The following is a 25,615-nucleotide window of genomic DNA, read 5'->3' as shown; positions in this document are numbered from 1 at the left end:
GTTTAATTTTTCAATCGATTTTCTGCTCTAATTTACGTTATCTTGTAAGTTAAGGTTATTTATTTATGTAGTTAAACTCTTTAAAAGAAACTCAACTATACTATTAAGTTGTCCGGAAAGTGTGTTTCTTTCGCAAACGTGTTTTTTATAACGATGCACCTTCATACAAACGTGAAACCAAATCTGTGAAATGTCGCGATGTTTATCTCAACAGAACAAAATGGATTGTACGTAATTCGACGAAATAATATAAAACATGAAAACGTTGTGCGTCTATTATTTTCTTATAAAACGAAAGAAACTTTTCGGACAACCTAATATTAGGAATTCGTATTGAAGAAATTTTTGCAGCACTCCAGATGTATATATTTCGTGATATTTTTGATTATCTTTACGATTAGAAACAATTAAAAACTATTTGAATTTCAAAATATGTAATCTCTCTATGTAATTGAAACGGAATTTTCATTCCTACTCATAGTTATTATTTAGCTATTTTCCTTTTCATTGAAATACCGATACATACCTATTCCTCGAAAAGGTCTTTTTCAGGGACATTTTAATGCGTGCGGAATTACAGTTAATTTGCGTTTCCGGGTATTCGAGGTTGTAGCGCCCTTGATGGATTAAAATCGATTAAAAGGTTCCGCACGATACCTTTTATTTCGCGCTATTAATTTCCATTGTAAAAATTGCTCCAGCAGGCAGCAACATTATTTTATATTTTATTTTCATTTTTTCTTTTTTTTTTTTTTGAACGTAAATCGTCAAAATTAACGTTCGTGATTACAATCAATGGTTAAAGCTGGTTTGAAATCGAAATTTTGTGAGTGGTATTTCTCGTCGTCGATAATCTTGCAAAATTATTCGTGAAAGGGTTTTGGTGTTTTTAGGATTCGATAAAAACGCTTTACGTCCTAATGCAAAACTAATGAAGCTCCGGCAGTAGGAATAAAATTTCTTTATGTCTAAACGTTTTCATCGTCACTTAATCGATACCTACACGTTATTTATATATACTCTGTTTTTCATTTTTTTCGTTTTAAGCGTTTCGATATTCCTTTCATCTCGATACTATACGTAGAATTTGAGCAGCTGTCTGGTCAACGTGGACACCTCAACGAAATTTAATCATGACGAAAAAATGCCTCGGTGCGTCGCTTTTCTCTTTTTTCCCTTTTCCTTCATTTAATTAATTCCTTGGTAATCGCAGATCCCTAGTTTAATTTATTCTAAAATTACATCGTCGAACCTGTGCGAGTGCAAAACCTTAATTATTTACTAATCGTGTTTATGAAAAATAAATTAAATGATAATCAATAAAATGTATTCAAAACTTAATAAAAAATACTCGATAAGAAGAATATGTAACCAGAATGTAACAAAAATATTATCGGTCAGTATTCTATCCTTCGAATTTAAAGATATTTTCAATTGATGATATTCCGCCTTTAATATTCCTTTACATTTGATGTTCGTTTGACGTTTGTACTCTCCATTTCTTTTTTTTCTTTGTTTTTTCATGGAAGAACGTCCTCTATGCCGAATCTGACGTTTTAATCTCAACTATCCAGATGCGATCCCCGATTTGGTGTAAGGAACGGCTGTTAGAAAGAAAAGAGAAAAACTGAGCTAAGGGATGGTGGAGAAGGAACACTTCGCAGGCAGAATAAAGAGGGGGAGAGAATCATTCAAGGAGGAAAAATAGAAGAACGAAATCGATGGCGGGGACAGTTTACGCTTGCATCACTGGTCTTTGTTCTTTTGTTATCAGTGCAGAAGGAAACATCGATTATGAAAATAATTTTGAAGTTGCTGGTTCGGAAGACGAAATATTAACTTTAAGAAAACCAGTTTTATTCTGGTATGGAATAAAAAAAAAAGTCAGATTCAAGTAAAGAAATTCTAAAATAGAATTCCGCGAGATTAGTTTTGAACCCGAACAGGTTGAAGACTTTCAGCGGAGCTCGAGATCGTTGGCGCGTTCTTCGTGGCGACATTTGGCGTTATACAATATGTTACATTGAAAGCGATAGTCGTTGCACTTTGTGATTTGCCCACCCTTCTTTACCTTTCATGTCTCGTGCATATCGATCAATCGATAGATATTCATTTTCTATTGCACGATTTCTCATTTCATTTGTCTTTTTGGACACTGCGCTACACTGACTTGGCACGCGTAATTATTATTCTTATTATTAATCTTTTTCCTCATTCGTGTTTTAATATGACACTAACTACTCAGTCATTCTTCCTTCTTTCTCATGTACGTGTATATATGTGTGCTAATGTTGTCGTGTGCCATCTGTGTCTTTCTTACAGTCGTATTGGTTTCTGACTTCTTATTCTTTTATATTTCGCGAATGAAATCCAGATGATCGACGTCCGACGCGTCTATTTCTATTTGCTTATCGAATGATCGACACCGCGATCAAAGCGATCATCAGAAGCAGTCCAGTCGTTGTCATGTTGACGGCTGAGTCTGAAAATAGAATGTAGATATCGTTAGAAACTTCTACAGGAATAAATGGAAAATAAAGTAAAGTAAGATATTCATTTTTAGAAATCTTTCGCAATTCTTTTCGTTTAGGATAGAGATTATAAGATGTGGCCAGATGAAAATTCAGTGTTTTCATTGTTTTCTGTTATATATTTAGTCCGATATATTTCTAGATTTCTTACGGAGGTGAAGGTAAAGGCTTTACGAATAATCAAGTATCATGCTATCTTCCCACGCAAATCCGACAATTATTAATATAGAAGCTTTCTGTTCTTTCTCCAACTACCCATGAAAAGTAAGAAAGTGAAAAAAAAGAAATAAAAAAGAAGAAGGAAGCAACGCCTAGTTCACCATTCTCGATGTATTAAAACGACCGAGGAAGAGATAGGAACCACAGGAAATCGGGTAGGCGGGCGTGGATCGGGACCGTAAAAATCGCGTCAGTTGCCCCAAAAGGGTTGCTCGACAATCAAGAAATTCTCGTTGAAAATATCCGACCGTTGTTCCGGCGGAAAGACGAGCTGCGAAGAATCATCTTTTCTGGCGAGACGAGACGCCAACGATGAAGGATGAGTACTGGCAAACGGGCAGGAAAAAGCAGACGAGCCCAAGTGGACGAAGAGAGGCAAACAAGGGAGGGGAAGTTGGTTATTCTTCCGGTTGGCCTGGCCCATACTCTCAGCCATTACTCGCTTCGAGGGAGATGTATTCCTCTGGTCCCACTCATCTCTAATTACAAATCAGAAACAACTCGCTGGGCCCTCGCCCCAATCATCCTCCGACCAGGCTCTCTTCTGTTCATTTTCCGTTTGCTTCTCGGACTACTCGACAGTCACCACGTTGACGTTTCTTCGTCTCTCCTATCTCCTTTTCCTTTCGGATCCCTCCTGGGACGGTTCCTCATTTCATCGGTTTTGCACCGGCGTTTTTTCTCCCAAGCCTCGCCTTTCTGTTTTTCTTCGTCGACTTTTTACAACGTGGTTTTGTGGCTTTCACCGCAGCACGGCGGCCTCCTTCTTTTCCCGCGCCGCCAATCGAGCCACGCCTTTTTTTAATGGTAATATGCGCGATTTTTAATGATGTATGCTTGTTGAAGAATTAGGGTCTTTAAGAGTGCAAGTCTGATCGTTTCGAAAGTAACGGTTGAAAAAGCAGTTGATACCAATTGATTGAGACAGGTTCGTGTCAGTCGTTTGTGATTAATAAGTAATCTACTTTTTAATACTGCAAAGTTGTATACCATTATTCAATCATCATTAGTCTAAAATTTCTGTTTTATTTATGCGAATATAAGTCAGTGGGATTTAAAAAAGACTGAAAATGATATTAAAATGTATTTATTCATAAATAGACATGCACATGCTGGGTATTATGTGCGGTAAATATAATCACATTGTTTTGTTACTCAAAGCTAATGCAGTCATGTCATTATTCGTTTTATATATATTTTGAATACGGAGGTCCCTAGTAATATATTATATAGAGAAATGTTAATATTCTGTTTAAAAAATGTTGAAATTATAAGCTGTATTTACTCGTGTCGGTTCAATTGAATTTACGACAGAACCACGATAATTTGGACTAAAATGGTAAAAACAATGTTTTGAACACTAGCAAGCAGGAAAAGGTTGGAGCAACAATGAGCTCGACGACTACTGTCAATAAACGAAACGATGTTGATTTTGTACATTTCGTTCCAATCTAACGTATCCATTCTACATTTTCGTTTTGTCTGTTCGATGTGTTTTTTTATGTCGCTAACCATTTCATTTGAAACACGAGTTTCCTGCGATCAGATAGATAATTCATGAGTAGCGTTTCTCGTACTCCTGATCGTTTAAATTTGTTGTTTTTTTACATTGGAATTTAAATGACGAACATTTTTGTTTAATTGCTTATAATATTTTTCCGATTTTATTATTAATTTTACAACGCGTGAATTAATAAGTTATCTATGACAATTACTCCACTGATTTTCAAATGCTTCTATATATTTCAATAGACTTGAGAAATATATCTATAGAAAAAATAATGCTTAAAAAATCTATTAACATCGCATTTCTTTTTAGATGCTATTCAATTTTTCATACCAAGTACTCTTTTGTTTCCACTGAGATTTTCTTTTTTAACGCTTTTGTTACAACGTTATCCTCTTGATCATGAAAATAGCTGTGCACAGAATATCCTATCCGTAACAATTTTATTTCGTATACTCTAGGTACAAGAGTAAAATTTCATCGAAAAGTCTTGCTCCGTTTTTTAATCAAATTTATATATCTGCACAGCTATATACACATGCTAAGATAATGATACTTGTCTTCTTATCTTCGTCGTGGCAATGGTTATGTACGGTTTTCCATTACGTAAGTTACTATATATGGTATAGGAGAAACGAAAAAGTAAACCGTTCATTCAAATTCGCGATAAGGAATCTATTAAAAGACTTGTTTGACGAAATCAAATGCATAACGAAATCTAATAAAGCGCTGAGAACCGGCCGGATGAAACCTTCGTCTTTAGAAACTAGCAAGGTATTATGGTTGGACGATTGCTGCGCGAGACAGTTCGGAACAGCTCGATATCGTTTGGCTCTGACTCGCAGTTCGAAAACGAATTTAACGTAAAGGTAGTCTGGGAGAGGAGGGTGTCGCGTTCGACCTTCGATACAACGAGGTTCCCGAGCTACCAAGGAACTAGAAGTACTTATCAAGTTGTGGAAGCTTGTGCGACGCGGTTCCACAGCCGCGTTCCCGTCGTTCTCTACTCTCTTTCTTCTTTTTCCACTCTTTTCTTTCCTCTTTTTCGTCCTCTAGCTTTCCTCCAACGAAATTACCTACTTCCACGGGACTATCGAGATCGAGCCCGCGGAGAAAACGGATTTTCACACTTTCCCATTATGCAAATTCCTTTTAAAAAGAAACCACCGCTGCAGAGAGCGAGCAGAGACCGGCTGTATCGATAGTGGAAGGGGAGGGCGACTTCTCTCTGTCCATTCTAAAAGAGAGCAGGTTGGATCGAGATGGAAAGATAGCCTGGACCGAGGAATTGCAAGTACCGGTTCGGAAAGAAATATTTCAATAATGCCGCAGGCCTCCAGGAATTCTAACTGGTGCTAAGCTTGACCCGCAGCCGATGTTCCAGCCTCTGTCATTTAAATGCCACTGTGGCGCTACGAAATGCCGGATAAACCGCAACTTCGCAAAAGACTTGCGGAGGTTTTGTTTCCTTCGGCCTACTCATTTGCCACGTCGGCCACTATTCAAGTTAGATTTCAATAGGTTCGACTATGGCTAATATCAGGCTTCGATTTTGACATGAACCGGCTCCTCTCGGTTCGGCTCCTCTCGTCTCGGCTCATCCGGCAAACTCGTCCGATATCGGTGTTCGAGGTTATTATTAATTTTTCTGACTTGGAAACGGAGACATCGAACGACTTTGTCCATTAATGAGCAGCCAAGGAAGAATTCCCGATCGGCGAGACGCTGTTTGTCGTTCGTTCACTGACACCATCGTCGTTCTTATTGCCGTTCGGGTATTCTTGGTTATATCGAGAAAGTCGACGATTTCTTTCAATAATATTGGCAATGTCTGCTTGGGTAAATGTAGATTGGGCATCGGATACTTTTGAATGGAATGATTCTTTATCGTGGTGAGAAATTGCCAGTGGCATGGACTAGCTTGCCACATTGTAATTATCGTGCGAATGGAAATTTGCTTCGAATGCTTATAGTGAATGATACAGGATTACTCGTAGATATTTCTAATTCCTATATAATTATAATTTTTTACGCTTATAAATAGGGCTTCTGCATATTCTTTAAAAACTTTGATCAGAATTAAACTTTAAAGAGGTGAGTAACTTCCTCGTAAAAAAATGAAACCACGTAAAGTTGTATGACACAAAATTTCATTCCCGTTTTGCTTTGTAAGAACTTAATCCAACAAGAACGATAACTTCAACAGGAACTTAATCCTGAGCGAATTCCCGACAAAAGCTTCGAGAAGCGATAACCCTTTAGCACGAGATTCAGGTTTAACAGTTCCGATGATATTAATCGTATAAATCCCGGTCAATGAAAATACCATTTGCATGCAAGTCCATTTCTTCGTTTAAACCAAATAATAAGAAATCATGCGCTATACGATGCGTTACAAATACGATGGCGTACATAGTCGAGAAAGTCAATGTCAAGCACTGCTATCGTCGATGCTTGAAGAAAAGAAACCAGGAAACAAGAAAGTGGAGAGAATGTTAGCCGTGTTTGTCAGGCTGTCTCGTTTTAAATTACTTCGCAATTGTTGCACGTAACAACAGAGCTTACCGCTGTCTGGGGTCCAATTGTAGTTTCTTTTCCTATCTAGGTCGCTCGATTTTTGCTCAGACTTGCCGATCTCGCTGAGGTTCGACTGGAATTTATTACCTGTAAGCAAAAATAACCGGCCGCTCTAAATGGGCTTGACATACAATGAAATTACACTGGGCTGTAACCACGTATCGTAGCCAGGAACCCGTTTTAAATGAAAATATGGCGGCCGCCAAATTAAATGCAAATATCAAAAGTTTTAACGTTAGCACCCGAACAAACCCTGGCCATTCCGTTCCGTTTCATTTCGTTCCATCCCGTTTCGTTTCGTTCCATCCTGTTTCGTTTCGTTCCATCCCGTTTCGTTTCGCGTTTTATCCACTCCATGGTGTTTCATCGAACTTTCGTTGGAAATAATATTTGACGAAACAGAGATATAGAGGAAAGACGGAGACAGTTGTTTATTATATGCTCGAGATCGTTGAAAACGGAGTCGAAAATGGATGAAACGTGAAACGTTAAATTGTTATCCGTTGAAATCGGATTACGCGTGAGTATGCCGTGAACTGGAAAGTCTGGATACATTTTACGTTTTCTTTTTTTTATCTATATTATTTCTCATTTGTGTTGGCAGTGCAATTTCAAATCCAAGAGTATTATCGAAAAATCGTTTCGAAACATTTCTTTTTGAGAAAGTGATTATAGCAAAAATATATTTTTGCCTATTCTTTAGGATTCTTGACTAAACATTTGTTTTTCTACATCTACATTTCGTATTTCACCTCCACGATTTGGTTACTTAAAAATGTCGTAATATACGTAGTAAATGTGAAAATATATTGTTTAATAGCCTGTTTTTAGAAATCCAAAGAAAAAATTTCGCGATCGCGAAAAGTCGATAACGAGACGTTCGCTCTTGTCAAGCATGGTTAAACATAATTCCCCGCAGTTGTGATCTAAATCCAGCCAGCATCCTGTCCTGGTGGAATGCATAGCGAGCAATTGCGAACAGCGACAAAGGATGACTCGATACAATAGTTAACGCGAATAGAATAGAGAGAAAGCGCAGGAGACAGAGTTATTAGAACGCGGCGAGTTAACGCGGCGAGTTAAAGAATGGAAGGAAGTGGCCGGAGGTGCAAAGGAAACGCGGACAAAGGGACTAGTACTTTCAAGTGGCCCCTCGGTTGAAGATGTTTACGGGCCTGTTATGCGTAAAGTGGGTGGCAAACGCGGTAACTAGTATGCAAACTACGAGTAAACACAATTCCCTTATCCACTGCATCGTCCTGGAGCCGTTTCACGCTGGCGCGCTTGTCACGGGCCAGTCCACCGGATCAAATCAAGTAATGAAACTAGCACACGTTGACTACGTACCGAGAGGAACTAACAGAGAAAGATAGGGAGAGAGAGAAAGAGAGAGAGAGAAAGGCGAGAGTGATGGAATGACAGACAGAGAGAGAAGTCGCTCGGGGAACAGCTTTTTCGTCGGTATAATCCTCGTGACCGCGTGCACCTCGCGACCAGGTGGAGTCAGCGACGACTAGAAATTTTGTAGTTACAACGCGGGTTCCATTTGCATACATCAACCAACGGACCAGGAGAACCGAATTTCCCGCAGGAAAGATCTCATTGACGGGCATCGCGCGCTTGCTAGCCCCACTGACGTCAACAGAATCCGTTCACGGATCTCTGCATTTCTCGTTACCGATTTTGGTTTCGACTGGTTCCACCGGGTTCGCCTGCGTGGAAAAAACGTGTCCGTGCTTGATCACATTCTTCGTCTGACTCGCAATCTCGCGTTTAGGGTCGGAATTTTGGAACTGGTTTGATTAGTTTCAGCTCGGAACTTGATAGAATGCAGATTTGACGTGAATGTAAACGAAGCCTGCATTCCAATGTATTTTCTGCGGATTTTTTATCTTCATTGCGAGTAAATCTCATTTTTCTCAATTTCTTCCATTAGATAAAGCTTCTCTTTAAGCTACCACCTTTCACGTTTCGGAACCTAATTTTCTACGAGGTACGTATCATCTTTATGACAATGAGGCGTGAAGTATAATAGACACATGTCCAAATTCTTCATCAACGTCGATTCTTCTTCTTTGCTTTCTTCCTTCCGGTAACAAACGTGTTAGACAATACGCTGACTAGTCGAAACTCTTCCGCAACGATTTCAAACATTCAAAAGCTAAAATTCTCGCATCGCGAAGCCGTACCAACAATCGCAACTAACCATCCTGCGCTCCTTACCGCTTTCGATCCCCATACAAACGAGCTCTAACCCTCGAGCTATCCTCGAACCATCTCCACCGAGCCAGTTCTTTGCCAAAAGAAGCTCGGACTCGAATGTGACGAGCCAGATCGCCGTCCCTGCTCGTCGTATTTCAATTCCATAGATGCCAGAAGCATAGTGGCGAAACTTACGGCCCCGAGAATCGTCCTCGTCGAAACAATATCGATAAACCCTGTCAGCACCGAGAGAGGGAGAAAGAGAGAGGCGGGGGGAGAGAGGAGAGTCGCTACTTAAGCCTCCGGTATAGCCTGATCGAACCCGCCGCTTTGTCTTGGTGAGCTGGTGATTAGATTTTGTAAGTTGGTCGACTAAAGGAACGCGCGATGTCTGCACTGGTTGGCAAGTGGAGGAAAGCTTGCAGAGGAACAGGCTCTTGGCACAATACCCTATTTCGGACGAGATAATGGGCGATCATCCTGGTACACACGCGTGCGCTGTGAGTCACTTGTTCGCCGGCTGTGTGTATAATAGCGTCTACTCCTGATACAGAAGTACAGGAGTCGGATCTAACCGGTCGTATACACGTCGAGGGACAACAAGGTGAGACACATTGGCGTACCGAGGAATGGATAGGCCAGACAGACATATGCAAATCTCAACCAAACATTAGCGGCGACAGTATATCGTGTGGTGTATCGTATACATGGAATGCCCAAGGAGAATGCTTGTCGATAATTCTTGAAATTACTTATTCGTAATTACTTTAAATATTTGCAATAATCGGTTTCGTAATTCGCATATTTTTGGTAGAAGAATTTTACTTAGTTTTATTTTCTTTATTAAAGTTATCCTGATCATGTTTTTTCACGTTTGAAGTTGTTCATATTCAGTTTTCGCGATCTCCCTCTTGCGCTTATATTTGACGATTCTACATTTTTTTACTCTTTCAGGCGATTATCTAGTTTGGATTAACTCTGTTACGTATACGGAATTTTTTCGCTCCAATGCTTTCGTTTAATTAAAAATTACTTTCTAGTCCCGAGAGATACTATTCTTTAGTATAAAATTATAACAAAAAATATTTAATTAAAATTTTGAAAATTGGGAAGTCTTTTTAACCAACGAAAGACACGATTAATGTCCTTGTTCGTGACTTACGCAGTGAAAGGGTTCAAATCTTCAACTTTAATTTAGTAATTTCGTTGCCTATTTCTTTTAACAACTCAAAGTTCATAAAAAGTATTTCTTTTTACATAAATTTGTTATTTAAGCTACATCCACTGTTCAACGATGCAAAATGCAGCGCCGTGTGAAGTTTATCAATGAACGCGGAGAACGTTCTGGCTAGAATTTCAATAAGCTCTCTCATCGTACTATGTTAAATTTCGGAACAGGAAACAATCTGTATAGCAGAGCCGAATGTGGAAAGTAAGGGGCAAGCGGCATTATAACTTGTTCTATATTCAAGGATTGTTAAGCAGTGTAAATGGCCTGTAAGGTGGCACGAAATCGTGTAATACGTCAACAATGAAAACATATTAAGGTGATTAACATTTCGTAGTTATTAGGAGAGACAAAAATCGCAGTAGACTGTTGAAACTTTATTCAACGTTCTAATAAGACTGTTGACAATTATATTTCGTTATTGTAATACATAAAGTTTATTATCGAACACGCGTTTCTAACACCCGATGGACTTAAATTTACACGACGCATTCTTTAACAATCTTATACAAATTTTATTGTTTTCCTTCTGTCAAGGTAGCTACTACGATGAAAGTGTAATCCACTAAGAATTGTATAATCGAAACATCTTTAATCGAAACAGCTTGGATGACCAAACAGAGATACAGTTTCCGAATTCTATTTGGGTTCTTTTATATTAAACTTCAAAAATCAAGAAAGATTCCTCCGACATTTCGATATTTATTCATATCCACAAACTATTATTTTGAATCAAACAGGGATTATCTTGTTAACGAAATTTTAAAGATCCACCATGGACCCTCTCTACACCGTTCAGAGCAATTAAGCTTTCCGTTCTTTCTTCGACTACAAACCACAAACCGGTGTTTGGTATAAACTTTCTCCTGTACCAAAAAAGAATAACATACCGCTCATTTTCTCGGGAGCGTAGCAACCTTCCAAACAAAATCCCCTTCGAGGTTCGAAGTCTTCTGACGAAACCTCGATTCGCAAGGCGATACGAAAGAAGAAATTTAAAAAGTCAACGGAGTGATTCGGAATTCAACGGAACGAGCGTTTCGGCCGTGCACATTTTGCAGGATCATTAGCGGACAGCTTTACACTTTCATTTCCATCCATTCTGCCTTGCAAAGCAGCGGTACGCGTGAAATTTGAAATGCAACGAATTTCCAAGACTGCAAATTAGAACGGCATAGCTGCTAATATTTATGGCGCGAATGTACGTTTGAACGCGTGCTCCTCGAGTAGAGGGAGCTAAGTGGGACATAAACATATCATTAGGCTTCAACAGAACCGCCACCTCCCTCGTACTCTGAGTATTAAGCTAGCATCGATGCGCATGTGATTGCGTACACATTGAGCCTATATAGGCAGCTGGCTAAGTCGATGCTTAATACCCTATGATCGACAAATAGGGATATTTACCTGCAAGTGTCTATTGTGTCAGGAAGAAGATAGATTCCCAATTGTTAGGCGTTTAGTTAAATCGACTGTTCGAAAATAACTGCAGGAAGTAAATAAAGAGACCGAACAATTATTTTCACTTTCGATAATATTTAATATAAAATTACTTCAAGAAAATGAGAAAATAAAATTCGTATGGAAATTTGGAGATACAATCGAACATCTCATAGTAAAAACACTTCGATTTAAATTGTCAAATTTGATTCATCAAGTGAGTAAATTTATATACGCGTACAGTTCCCTTAACTATTCGGGAAATTGTGTGAAACTCGAAATCATACCGAAGAATTTTCAAAGTATTTAGCTCTAATTCATACGTCGCATGTCTGGCGTGCACGATTCATATCGCGAATCGTTGTCGAATTTAGGCATGTCATGAAGCTCGTATTTCAACCGCTTCTATCTCTCCATTTAACGAATATTAAACCACTCTGCGAGTGTGTTCTACTCAATAACATGCAGTGGGTGTTGATAATCGGTAGATTTTGCGATTCAGTCCATTTCAATTGTGAAGCTTCTCAAATATAGAATATACCATAGGGGAATTGAAAAGCTCCGTGATATATGTTTTGTCTCCGCTGCTGTTTATTTGCTACCATTTCCGACATTTACATTTGTCTTTTATACCTACACGTTCTATCGTCTCGAAAAAAATTTTCGTAACTCATAACTGTGAATTTTATGGAAAATTGTTGTCCATCGCGTTAAACATTTGAAGTTTGATATACTTTAACCACCACGAAATGAAGCTATAACTATTATATTAATTAGAATCTATAGTCGAGCGTTATTCGTAACATCTACTGATCTACCACCTTTGTTTTGATTACTCATTTATATTTTCCAAATGAAAATTTTCACATTAACGGCAGATTATTTGTTCTTTTAATGTAGCTTCCCTGAAAGCTATATTAGAGTCATCGGCAGTGTTTACGGCGTTATACCCAAGATTAAATTCGTACAGTAAAAACACTCTCTTTTTCGACATTTATCCATGTTTCGCTTTAATACACAATGTGCCACTTTATAGTAAAACGATTGACAAAAACTGTTTGTAGAGAGAGAACTTAATGGTTAAGAAGAAAAAAAAACGAGTCACGTTTCTTTATTTTGCTATTTAATATGGTGAAGACGATCGAAGTTTTGAACCTGAACTTCTTGACGTTTGCTCGGCGGCTGATTAAAACCGATCATCAACAGTTCGATGTCGGGAAATGTTTAGATTATCGGCGCTCAGTCCACCGCGAATGCAGATATCTGACACAGGTCCTCAAGAGAGGTTTCCACGTTTTATCGGCTACACGTTCATATTGTTTGTCAACTTTCAGCTTGTGATATTACATTGAAACGAAGTAAGTAAAGGCATAAAGATGTAACAATCCGATCAATGGATTGTAATAATTTAAAAAATTCACAAACGAGAGCAAACAGTGGTATTCGTGTTATTTTAAAATTTTAAATGCGAAAAATGTATTCACGTTATAACAATGCTACATATTCGCATATGTTTAAATGACCAACCAAATGAAATTTTGTTTTTACATCAGTTCTGTAATGTTTTTATTTTCTACTAATTCTTGACACAGATGTAAATAAAAATTTTGCTACAAATTATCATTTACTATGTAACCAGAGACTTTCACACTTTAGTAGATACTTCTTCGCCTGAAGATAATATCGCCTATGTCGTTTGTATCTAAAATTTCGATATCCATGAAATACAAATTCTATTACAAAATCGCGTATATATACTATTAGGTATTTATATAATTCGTTAGAGGTTATCTTTTTCAACAGATTTATTATTATAACCGCTATTCGAGCATAAAACGTCAGGGTAAATTTACTGGTGGAACATGAAATGTTGGTACACATTTGTGGATGCAAACATCGTAATGCCTGCAGGAGTAATTTCCACGTCGTATTTCGGACATGTAATTTTGCAACGTTCGCCATGATCGACTTCGTGGCAGAATTGACCCAGTTGAACTCGTCCCTCCAACCCCATTTAGCGAATATTAAGCCGATCTGTACGCATATACACGCACAATAGTATGTAGAACATGTTGACAGTGCGTACACGCGCGGTTAAGTCAATCTAGATATCTACCATTCTCGAAATCCAGGCAATCAAAGATAACAGAGAGCATCGATGGAATTAGGTTGTCAACGGACCATGGTAGTTTCTGAACTAAAATTTCACGCTCCTTATCGATCGTGCATAATTTACGATATTTCAAGTCATTTAATTGATGGTCCTCAAGATGTCCCTTGTTTTTCGGAGCCTTGCCTATCTGTAAATATTTATCGAATATCGGTTGTACGATGCTACATCAAACAAATACTTGGATTTAATACCAATTTTGTAGAAAAGATCAATATAGGGCCAAGAGAACTATAATAATCGATTATAATAATTCCTTTTCATTTAACAAATATAATTTCCTCTATGTTAATCCCAGTTCGCGTAACACGTGCTGGAATTAAAATTGGCTGCTCAGCGGAATGTCGTCGCTTATTATGATTCGGCAGAAAGGCGCCAAGCGCCTTCGCAACGATCATTTCCTACCAGAGATTTAATCAGCTCGGTGTTGATGTCGTTGATGCATTCGAGGCATTTCAGCCACGTTCTCTCTTGGCTTGCCAGCAACCCCGTCGTATGTGCAAGCTTACGATAGGATAGCAGTCGCTTTATCTATATGCAAGCATGCGACTAAGCCAATCTCTCTATGTTCTCCCGCAGAATTACAGGCGAACAACGGTTCCCCAGGGAATTAAAGGACACCTTAGAGTGTATGTGGTTTGGAAGATGTCGCGATACTGAAACCACGGCAGACTACATCTGCCATTTTAACTTTACCCTGACGAATTACCGTTTGATACATGTTTCCTGTCACCCCGCCGCGTCGAACACCGTGTCAAATCACAATTCCGACAAACGGTAAACGAAGAATAGAACAGAAGACCTGATACTAGATCCCATTTATTTTCTATTTTTCTTTTTTGTTTAGCGCTTACAATGAAAAATTACGATGAGAAATGTGGCTTTGTTAAAAGCAAATGCGTCCAACAGGTTAGCATTTTTTATTACTATTTCAATTAGAAATATGATTCGTCTTTAATTAAAACAATATTATTCTGTTTAATGTTATTTTAAAGGGGTACAATATCAACGTGAACTATACGCGTAGATTTATGTAATTGAAACAAAACAATATAGCTCTCGCTAAAGAACCAAAACTCATTAGAGAAAAGAAAGAAAGAAGAAGCAAAAATGAATACTCTAACTTTTATAAATAAATAAACGTTCGTATCACAAATAACGTTAAAGAAGACGGTTTAAAACAATAAGAAACTTACAAGAATTTCTACTTTAATCTCTAAAGCGTAAATTTCTGTTCGGAACACTTTCAGTTTCGTGTAATATTAGGTGTAAATGTTATATTTCTTATTTAGGCGAAAGAAGCAATCAGCGAGTTCGTATAACTGCTTTCAAGCGAAATAGGGAAACTGTAGATAATTAAGTTTCCATTTGTTGAATTATTCGATTAAACAATCGTCACGTTGACAAACAGTTATGGGTGTGTAATTAATGCGGCGGTACATAATTTCGTTATTGTCCAACGATCTGTTGGTTAATACGTGTCGAATGTAATAGATGAAACGTATGATCAATCGGTTATCCGATTTCTATTCAACAATAATTGTTAATTGTTCCCTTATTTTTTGTGTTGATCATAACGAAAAGCAATTCGTTATAAATCTTTCCGAGGAACGGAATTCGTAATCCGATTTGTTCGATGACAAATTTATGGTTTTTAGTCAAATAGGAGAAATGAAAAAAAAAATTCTAAAGCATTATGATTTTGATGTATTGTAGGTGATTCATTTATTTGTGTTATTAAACTTCAATTCAATTTGGCGATTTCGATGATTCGTTATCATCGATTGAATTCGCTTGATTGAAACAGGATTTTTTAATAGAAATTGAAAGATCATTTACTTCGCCCTTATTATCTATATTTTGTTCGGTTTAATGATCTAACATAACAAGTTCGACATAGTAATGTTAAAAGTGTGTTACTTATCTCTTACTTTAGTTAATGAACGTGGAAAAAAATTCTTACGAAAAAGGATATTTTGTACGGAAATGTGAAAAAATTGCGTCCTAGGTTAAAAGAAAAATAAGAAAATAGAAAATCAATAATTATAGGTAATAGAAAACGAGAAAGGTAAAGTATGTATGTAATAAGAAAAAAGCTAGAAAAGAAGTGGAAGAGGTGACCGTGTAAGACTATGTATACGGTAAAACGATAGAATAAAAAATCGAAAGATGTTGGAATTAAAATGGAAAAGGAAGGAAATGAAAGAAGAAAGAGGAAAACGAAATGAAAGTTAAAGGGTAAATAAGAAATTACTGTTTACTCATCTGAAAATACTTCGTATGATTTTTCGATTTTCACGATACAAAGAAAAACGCGAGGAAATGCACTTAAAGTATTTTATATGGGATGAAGTTGAAATTATCGTTGAAGTTACAAAAAAAGATTAAAGAAATGGCAAAACTATAACAAATCTAGAAGACAAAAAGATTTTAAATGTATTGTAATAAAACTTGATAGAATTACGGCACTATGACATTTATGCATCAATCACTTTATGTTTAAGGCCACGATTAATGTAAATTTGATGTCGTTTGTTACTTCACGCGTAAGTAAGTCACGAGTAAGTGCCCGTGGCTTTACCTTTATAAACTAGCATTCGTTTAACTTTTCAAATGCAGAATCTTTTACCACATTTCAGGTGCTTTTTCTTTCCTCTCTTCGCATTTACGAAACTGACCGATAATTCCTATTCAATAACATAACTCCTGGAAAATTCTAATTGTGTCTTAATTAAAAATGCGACGCGTGTTCCTCTTAACTATCCCGAATGCAATCTTTCCTCGGCAAAAATTTCTTACGACTCAATTCATCTGCCCAAGAATGAAAACAAAACCGAAAGAAAGAAAATTCAACAACGAAAAGGGCAGAAGAAAAGGAGAGGAAACAAATTAAAAGGACTACGCTCGCTAAACGAAGAAGAGCACGGTGAAACGGGGAGAAAGACGACGACGACGACGACGACGACGACGACAACGACAAGGCGAAACAAAGAGACGCGGCAGAACAGAGAAAGCTCTAGCGGAGAAGCGTTGAGGGAAGCAAACATTAATGCGACCCCGTAGACCGCAGATGTTGCGCCAATTACAAACCTCACCCTTGCGCTTGAGTGTCTCACTCGCTCCTTAAAGCCGCGGCAGTCGGAGGAATACGCCGTATTCCGACTTACGAGCCCGATGTCGCATATCTTCCTGCCTCCAGCTCTTTGTCTTTTCCTCCCGTGTTCCTTCTACTCATCGACGACGACTTAGGTCTCTGTGTATGTGCAGCTTACATGTAGCGCCGGAGGCGTGGGGATAGCACGGCCCGCCAACGAGACACGAATTTTCGAAAAGGCTCTCGCACTTTGTTAGATTAAATTTAGCACAAGGCGCAAAAGGACGATCTCTCGGTCGTTCTCTCTTTCTTTGTCGTTGACGACGGTGTTACAACGGGAAGAGGAAGGGGCTAGGCTAGACGGTTCGGCGGGTCGCCCATGATCCTTCGAAAGAGAAAGAGAAACGGTCGAGACGGAACAAGGATGCCAGATACCAGGGGAAAAACGGGCGGAAGAGAGGGAGAACACCGAGTACGCCGGTGGCTGATATTATTCTTGGGTCTTCCTCGCTGGAGCATTATTAGTTCTGGCGTGTTAGCATACATGAAATATTGATGTTACAGAGAGCCCACCCTTCGTGCTGTCCCAACTCCGATCTCCTATGCTCCTTGGTCCCACGTCTCTTTAGATTTTACACGTATACGAGCATCCGCTTGTACTTTCGCGACTTCTCTTTTACTCGTTGTCCGCGCATACCTCTCGTTTCTTTTCTCGTCGACTCTTTGTCGACGATTTTTACGGCTTTTAAGCCCCTTCGCTGTCGTAATCCGCTTCTTGGTCGTTTTACCACCGTTTTTGGAACTCCACGGTCGAGGGGATTGAATTTCTTGGCTTTGACACGCACAAGATTGTTGGTTTACCTTCTACTTGTATTTATATCTGTATCAGGATCTTTTATATTAATTTGATTTAAGAATCGTTTAATTAATTTACACTAAGTGATTTCGATGCGGAACTGACTATCAAATATGAAAGAATACCAAATGTTCGATGTCAAACGGATTAATAAATCTCTGTTACTTTTAGTTTATCTAAAATTCATTAAGACTTCTAGCTAATTAATCCTTTTAATCAGTTATATGGGGGAAATAAAATAAAGCTGTCAACTTCATAAAGAGAGTTCTTAATATTTATGTCGGTACAGTGATTTAAATCACAAAGCGTGGTCAGAGACGTTGTAATGTGATTATAATGAAAATAAACAGGAAGTCGCAGAATAGAAGAGAAAGCGGGAAAGTGAAATCGCGGGTAAACTACCCCATTGGTTACGGAGTTAATTGAGTTTTCGAGCTTCTTTGAGGCGCTTAAGGCGTGTTGTTCCGTTCGTTAGATTTATCTTAATACGGCGAGTCCCGAAACATCCTAACTCCTTAAAGCCACCATTAAAGCCGCGATCGATTTCAAGGATTTTCGGTGCAGGTTGCGTTGGTTAACAGCCGAGTTAATTACTGGAAATTTAGAACTCGTCGCAAGGGAATTCCTTACACTTCAACGAAGTCGTTTGATCTCCAATTTTGATTGCATATCCGTTTTGATTATTTGTTCGATATTAAAAATGTTACAATATCATAAACAGAAAAGTCGAAATATGTTGAAACAACATTTGCAAAAATAATCTAATTCCATCTATCGAATATGTTATCCGGTAGATTTCTCCTCATTTTGTTGCTAACTGTATCACGTTATTACATTTTTGTTGCATTTCCGCCTCGCTACACCCGTTTCCTCTTTCCCTTGACTTTCCCACGGGAAGTGTCTGAGTGATCGATGTGTTCTTCGAAAAAAGATCAAGATTGAAGAGAATACGTTTCACCAGTAGACTTTCAGAGGAGGAACTTTTTTGTCATTTGCATTTACTTTTCTCCAAATAGTATGAAATTTGCATGTGTCTGATCTGTTAATCCAACATTGCGTCTCTTAGGTTTTCAATCGTTCGTAGGATTAGGATTGTATCCTAATTTTAAAAATAAAGGAAAGGATACATAAAATATAACATCGTTCCGTGCTCTGTATATTTCAATCGCGCATTTGACATCCAAATATATTTGAACAATTCATAAATGGGTTTACCTGATTTGATATTTTTCTCGTTGTGAATCGTCAGCGAGCTTGGATTTCCGTAAATAGAGTTATTCATTTCAGCCATCAGCTCCCAATCTGTACAGAAAATGGCATTTTATAGCAGTTTCTCCAGGGATTTTGTGCGAAATAAATATCTGAAACGTTTGGTCGCTAACTTTGTTGCCTTTTAAACGAAATATACGTGGTTGTTGAAGCTTTGCGACATTCGTTGTATAAATAATAAATCGCTACCATTCGAATGGCGGTTGGCAACTAAATTAGTTCCCTTAAAGAAACTGACAGAAGCTAAGCCGCTTATGAGATCCGTGTGCAAAGGTGCAGGCAAACACATCAATTGACCATGCTTTCAACATTTCTCTTGCAAAATCTATTTAGTCACGCGGAACTTATTCAGTCTTGACTACTAGCTACTCCTGTGCAAGATGATTAGAAATTTAGAAAGTTTATTAATGCTAGAGTGAATTTTAAATGTAAGTCTTAGGAATATGATCTGCATGGTTTCTACAAAAATTAAGTTTAAGTTAAATCGACCGAAAAAAATTGCAAACGTTGCATTGATACAATGGTAATCCTTAATCGGTTGAGTTTTGATTCTACCTAAATCTACTTCAATCGTTACAATTCATTTATTCCTACACTAAGACATGGAACGCAAACGTAGATTGCATATAGAAAAGGAGGATAAGGATAAAAATAGAAACGAAAAATCGGAAAGAAACATCCGATGTCTCGAAGGAGAAGGTCCTTGAAGCGGTATCGAAGAAAAACGAAAACATGCGGGGCTGACCTCGTGCGCGGGATAAAATATTATTTTCTCCGCGATTAAGGGAGGTTTACGAGCTTACCTTTCTTCGGCATCTCTGTGGTAGATGGGCTTGGGCTGGTACTCGGCGGTGAAGACACTGCAACGAAAGAAATAAGTTTTTATTTTTAATTAAAGTTTCTTCCTTGGTAGTAGGCGCGCAGCCCGTTTGAGGCAACACTGTTAAGAGGAGGATAGTTAGTCGGCAACCAGCGATGCAAGCAGAGAAGACAGTGGAATGGCATGAGGGTTGACTCGAAACCTGTACGGACCGTTATGGATTGCGCCACCTGTTACTAACTTCACCCTCAAACGTATTAGCCACCGTGGCGTCGGCCAGACCGCCCAACCTCCACATCATATCTTACACGCTATCTACCCATCCTACTCTCTTCAAATTCCCTTGCCACGTTTCTCCAACTTTGTCGCCCGTATCGAATATAGTTGAATAATTATTCCTAATATCGTCATACGTTCTGTGTGTTTTCCGTCGTCGTAACGTTGCGTCGTCGTAGGAGAATAGTCGCGCGATCTAAGTAGGAATTGCATCTGGTTGTAGATTATGCTATCTTCCGCATCAGTGATCTGGTAATTGTAGCAATAAGAATACCATTTCATTTATAATATCTCACTATAGTATTTTATTATATCAGAGTTGGAAGAGTTGTCATCACATTCTCTTGATAACTCATTTCGAATTAAAGCCAAAAAGGATTCTCCTTTGGAGAAAATATATTTATTAAATATATACAGCAACCTAATATATATTTATATATATTTATATATATTAGATTTGTATATCAATGACGTTTGTTTTGTTTTGTTTGTGGACTGCTTATTTCCTACAGTTTAGAATATAGTATATCCACGAGATATAGATATACCAGAGGATGATAGGAACGAAACAAGAGATTTTTTCAAAATCGAATATAATAGTAGTATAATAGTAGAATGATTTGCTTAATAGTAAAAATGAGAATTTCTTAATACTAAAGACTAGTACAGAATAAAAGTATCTTCCATTTTATCACTACGGATTAAACATTGTAGCAAGTATTTTACGAGTTATTCAGAATGTCTTTTACGTATAGAACTTTTTCTACTTTTATCACCCGCATAAAAAATAGCTTATAAAACTTTAAACACGGATACGTCTCTTACATCTCTAACTAGTATAATATATTAAAATCCTTTTCAGTTTTTCTCCTTTTTCGTTTGCTTAAACTTAAAAATGTTTCAACTTTTAAAACGATTTCCTAATTAAATATTCGATCATCTAGCTCGCGAGCTTCAAATATGAAAACATTTTTTGTTTGTTTAACCAAAAACTAATTAACAACTGGAAACTATGTTTTACTTTTGCAATATTTATGCAGCAGTATAAATGCAAACTGTTTTCGAGTCAAGCTCTTCACCGAATGTTGTCAAAACTTGAACAAGACCGATCAAACATCGCGGAAGGAAATCGTCAGAATTACTCGTGCGGAATTCCGCGCTAGGCGCGAATAAACTAACTTACCGCGTCGTCACAGTGACGCGTTCATCGCAGAAAAGTCATCGTTATTTGTCACGAAACGTTGAGCGATTGCCCGTGTGTGGAAGGTGCATGCCACTGAGATGCTTACATGCTACAGCAGGTAAATAGGATAGAATGACGAGGTATGCCTCTTGCCGAACGTATTTACGCGCCTGAATATACATAATGCAACTTAATTGAAATTAAATTACTTCTTCGGATTTTCGAAGTAGCAGTTCATTTTCCTGATCATAGCTTATTCATTGCTCTGTTCTTATTTTTCGTATCAATGTAAATAAAGTATGATATTTTCTTAGCATTTTCTATTTGTGTCTTGTCTGCTTCCTTTATCCTCTTGTTCTTCCTGTGATGGAGAGCGATCAATATTTGATTTTTCAGCTTCGATTTAAAATAGATTAGAATTTTTATTTGGTAATTTATTTCCATCGAGGTAGCAGTAGTTCGACGACGTACAGTTACAAGAATTATTAAACTGTAATAACGCCATTTACTTATTGTTAGATATTGTAAATTCAATATTTGAAAGAACTGTGATGGAAAAATTAATAACATATTCAATATTGAAATATTTTAATATATTCAAAATTGAAATGATTAAAACACCTGGTCTGAACTGCTCTAATCATATTGACATTGCACTTAATAATTTCGTGTGTTTTCATGCTTGAACTTTGATAACACGTACATCAAGTTTCATATTCAGCGTCGAGCTGTATTAAACTTATCGAATTAATGTTGATGTTAAATGATCCGAAAACTATCTAAGGCTTAAACTTTGATGCCTTAGTACAATATATACGCAGTGAGAAAAATGCGCTTTAATTAAAGCACAGTAGAACCTTCTGTCTTACTTCGAGTTTTTCTCTAGGACTCTAGAATATATAGGTAAATACTTTATCGGTAAATTTCAAGGTTATATTTTTATTTGAAAGGAAAAGTACGTACATTGATACGTATTTATTTTGTTTACAGGCATTTTTACAATCTTCTTCCATAACTTCTTCAATTTTCTGCTTCACGAATTTAGTGATATTTTCTATACTTAACACAAAATATGGTCATTTTCCCTATGTTAGTCATGATTAATCTAACTATCTATAATATAGTTATAGAAATAATATCACTCATACATGTCTATCTAGAGTAGAATGGATTTTGTATCACGAATATAGACGTGCATATGACCAAAAGAATTAAACCTATACAAGTAAAAGAACAAACGAAATTCTCGATTAATTCTGGAACGCAAAAGCAACAAAACGAACGGATGGAGAAGACATACGATGTAGAAAATTATTTAAATCCCCTTCGCCACTTTCAATTAGTTTTCATCGCGACACGTCACGATTATCGATCTCCCCGTTTTAAAAGGCATGGTTTTATTATTCAGACAGCGTTTCACAGACAAATTAACGAGTTTGAATGGCCGTGGCCGCTAGAATATTTTCGTACGACATGTCGACTAACATCATTAACATGAAATATGCATACACTTACTATCCATAATGTTAGAACGTTCAAAGCACGAATTCATCGTGATGAATTATCTTTTTGCGCGCATTATCGTATCTCTCACAGATTCCTGTCGTCGATGTCGTTGGTGAAACAGTTCCGCTTGATCAATGGTCAACCTTTTATCGCGAAAAAATCAATCGTTTAGTTACTTAGTAATTAGTTGGTTGAACGCGATCCACTTTGTGACTGACCGCAAAAGTTGTACTGACCACTCTGAGTTGATTCTTTCGTAACACTTATAATAGCGTAGGCGCGTGCCACTCGATTCCTGACAGCATTAATCGTACCTCCTCAACCTGTTATTTAATTGTAAAATATGATATCTTCAAATTGAGAGATCTTCGATATTACTTTATTTTAATTGCACGCTGTTCGATAATTCTTATCCGCTAAGGCTATCGTAATTACAAACTGTTTTTAGACAAGACTTGATCATAAGAAGGGTAGGCTGGATTATTGGTTTATGAAGATTTGTAATCGTTCGAGGGAAAGGAAGAGTAGATCTATGAGATGAGATAATCAGTCTTATTTATATTGTATCATAGTGATTTTGAAGATTAATTTCAGTAACGATAAATCTTTCATTATTCAAACTCAACTATTACACGAATACGTACAGTCATAACTTTTTCTTTTTTTTTACAATCTCTGTACTGTAAAGTTTCTAATCTACGCTACTTATTTTTAAAGAGTAAATTCTGAAAGTTTTTAATGACTTTAAAGGCCTGATTCCATAATATATTTTCACAAAAAGCGCTTTCAAACAACGGTGCAGGATAATATCACAACTCCAAAAAAAAAAGGTATCAAAGTGTGAAAAGCTTTAACACAGCTCTTTCGTTTGCATTATATTGTATATAGATTTCTCATTGCCAAACTTTTTAATCTGTCGCGAATGAATAAAGAAAAGGTTAGAGAGAAATAGATCGGTATTCTTTTTAGTATTAAACTTCCCTGCAAATGTTTGAAAATGAGAAACCCATATTTTTGTTAACAGGAAGACTTGGAAAGCTTTAATTTTCTTTGTCTGAAATTCATCCCATAACAGAATTTTCTTCTTCATATCAAATTCTTTATAAGTTATTAATTTTTCGATATATCCTTTAACATAAATAACATATTCAATAATGTATTCTCGAGAAGTAACAGTTATATTGATTTTTATGCGAATTAAAATTTCGAATCGCAATATGTTCGAGTACCAGAATATTTGGATCATAAAGCTTCCAATAATAATGGAAGTTTTTTCATCGAGAAACGAGGCGAATTCGAATTTCCGTAGCGAAGATAAAATATTTTTACACAAACGATATAAAATTCTATATAGAAAATATCTTTATATTCGTGCTACTACAATATTAGTGTAATACCAAATATATGTTTATAAAAATATGGTATCATTATCATTCGTGGTATTTTAAATGACCAAATAGTAATATTTTACTTGACTAATTTGTTAAATAAATAGTAATTAATGTAGAGTTTTGAATGTACTATTTTTACGGGTATAATACGAATCGTATGTATAAGAAATAGCGACACGAGTCACGAGAATTCTATCTAAATGCAATCTGTTTTTCTGTTTAATTTAGTAATAAGAATAAAAGAAGTTCTAATCGCGCAAAGATAACAGCGTGGCGGATATAACTTCATTTATAGCCGGAAGAAATTTGTCTTTATTTTTATTCTTTTCGTCCTTTCTAACGGTAATATTAATATAAGAAGTATTTCAATATGCAAAATTATTAAAATCAACGCACGGAATGTTATACATACATATATATATATGCTTCGGGTAAAGATTGTGTTTTCCATGATTATGGGCAGATTATCCAATTTGAAGGGTAGCGCAGGCTCGTTTCGACGCATGGATATAAATAGGCAAGGGGAAAAATTCATTTATCATTTTTGCGAGTCGTCGACGGAAAGAAGAGGCATTAGACTGCGAGGGAACGACGAGGACGAAGAAAAGGGAAACGGGAGGCGCGGAAAGACATTGGAGGAACGAGCAACGGGTAGAAGCCGAGAGAAATAGAGTGAAGACTTCTCATTTTGTACGTGGCTGAGTGGCAGACGGAAGGAAGGAGCAGAAAAAAGATACGGAAGAAAAGGAGATGGAAAGGAGAGAAGACAGACAGAGAAATATATACAGTCGAGCAGAGACTTTTCACTTTTGATTTATCGCGCCAACTTCTATTTCTCCCGGGAGATATTAAAACCCGTTGTCCCGGCAATTTAACTTTGCCCACCTGATTGATGATTGAACCAGCCAACGCGTCCTCTTCTTTCGTTACACTGAATTGCTCATTAGATGCAATTAATAAATCGCCTTCTTTCAAATAAATAAAACCACCTATTAGAGATTATTTGATACTTCTCTTTTTACATCCCTGCGCAATTTGCGCAGTTGTCAGTTGCTTGTTTCGCTTTATTCTATTCGATTATGAAATATGTTATCACGATGTCGATGTGAATTCTGTTACGATCTAGCTTTTAATTTGATAATCTGCAAACACAGAAAGAATCGATATCGAAAAATCCTTTCAAACATTTTTAGGAAATTAGTATTTGGTCAAATTTCACGGGGATAAAAGTAAGATAAAGCGAAGAATAAGATTCGAGAAAGTTGAGGAAAGAAGGAAAAATGAAGAGGACAATTCGTGAAGTTTACACGCCACACGCGACTATTTCGAAGTTCTGGCGAGGTAAG

The 25,615-nt window shown here is 37.1% G+C and overlaps 1 protein-coding gene across 4 annotated transcripts in view; it reads right to left on the bottom strand.

Moving 5' to 3' along the window:
- Positions 1-222: 222 nt before the first annotated feature.
- The window catches only part of LOC122572498 (lachesin-like), a 257,082-nt gene continuing 231,689 nt past the window's right edge, over positions 223-25,615 (bottom strand). For 2 of the 4 annotated variants that reach the window (XM_043737499.1, XM_043737503.1), the window contains 4 exons: positions 19,897-19,953; positions 19,040-19,126; positions 6,823-6,921; positions 223-2,482 (listed from right to left, as the gene is read on the bottom strand). In XM_043737499.1, coding sequence (XP_043593434.1) covers positions 2,409-2,482; positions 6,823-6,921; positions 19,040-19,126; positions 19,897-19,953 — 317 coding nt within the window. In that variant the 3' untranslated portion in view covers positions 223-2,408. Of the gene's footprint in view, positions 2,483-6,822; positions 6,922-18,705; positions 18,924-19,039; positions 19,127-19,896; positions 19,954-25,615 lie in introns of those variants that run through there. The other 2 variants (XM_043737512.1, XM_043737521.1) reach the window with 2 other exon arrangements.

Source organism: Bombus pyrosoma, linkage group LG2 (genome assembly GCF_014825855.1).
Source record: "Bombus pyrosoma isolate SC7728 linkage group LG2, ASM1482585v1, whole genome shotgun sequence".
Classification (NCBI taxonomy): domain Eukaryota; kingdom Metazoa; phylum Arthropoda; class Insecta; order Hymenoptera; family Apidae; genus Bombus; species Bombus pyrosoma.
The sequence above is the reverse complement of the archived record's forward strand: the minus strand, read 5'-3'. Positions and strand labels throughout refer to the sequence as shown.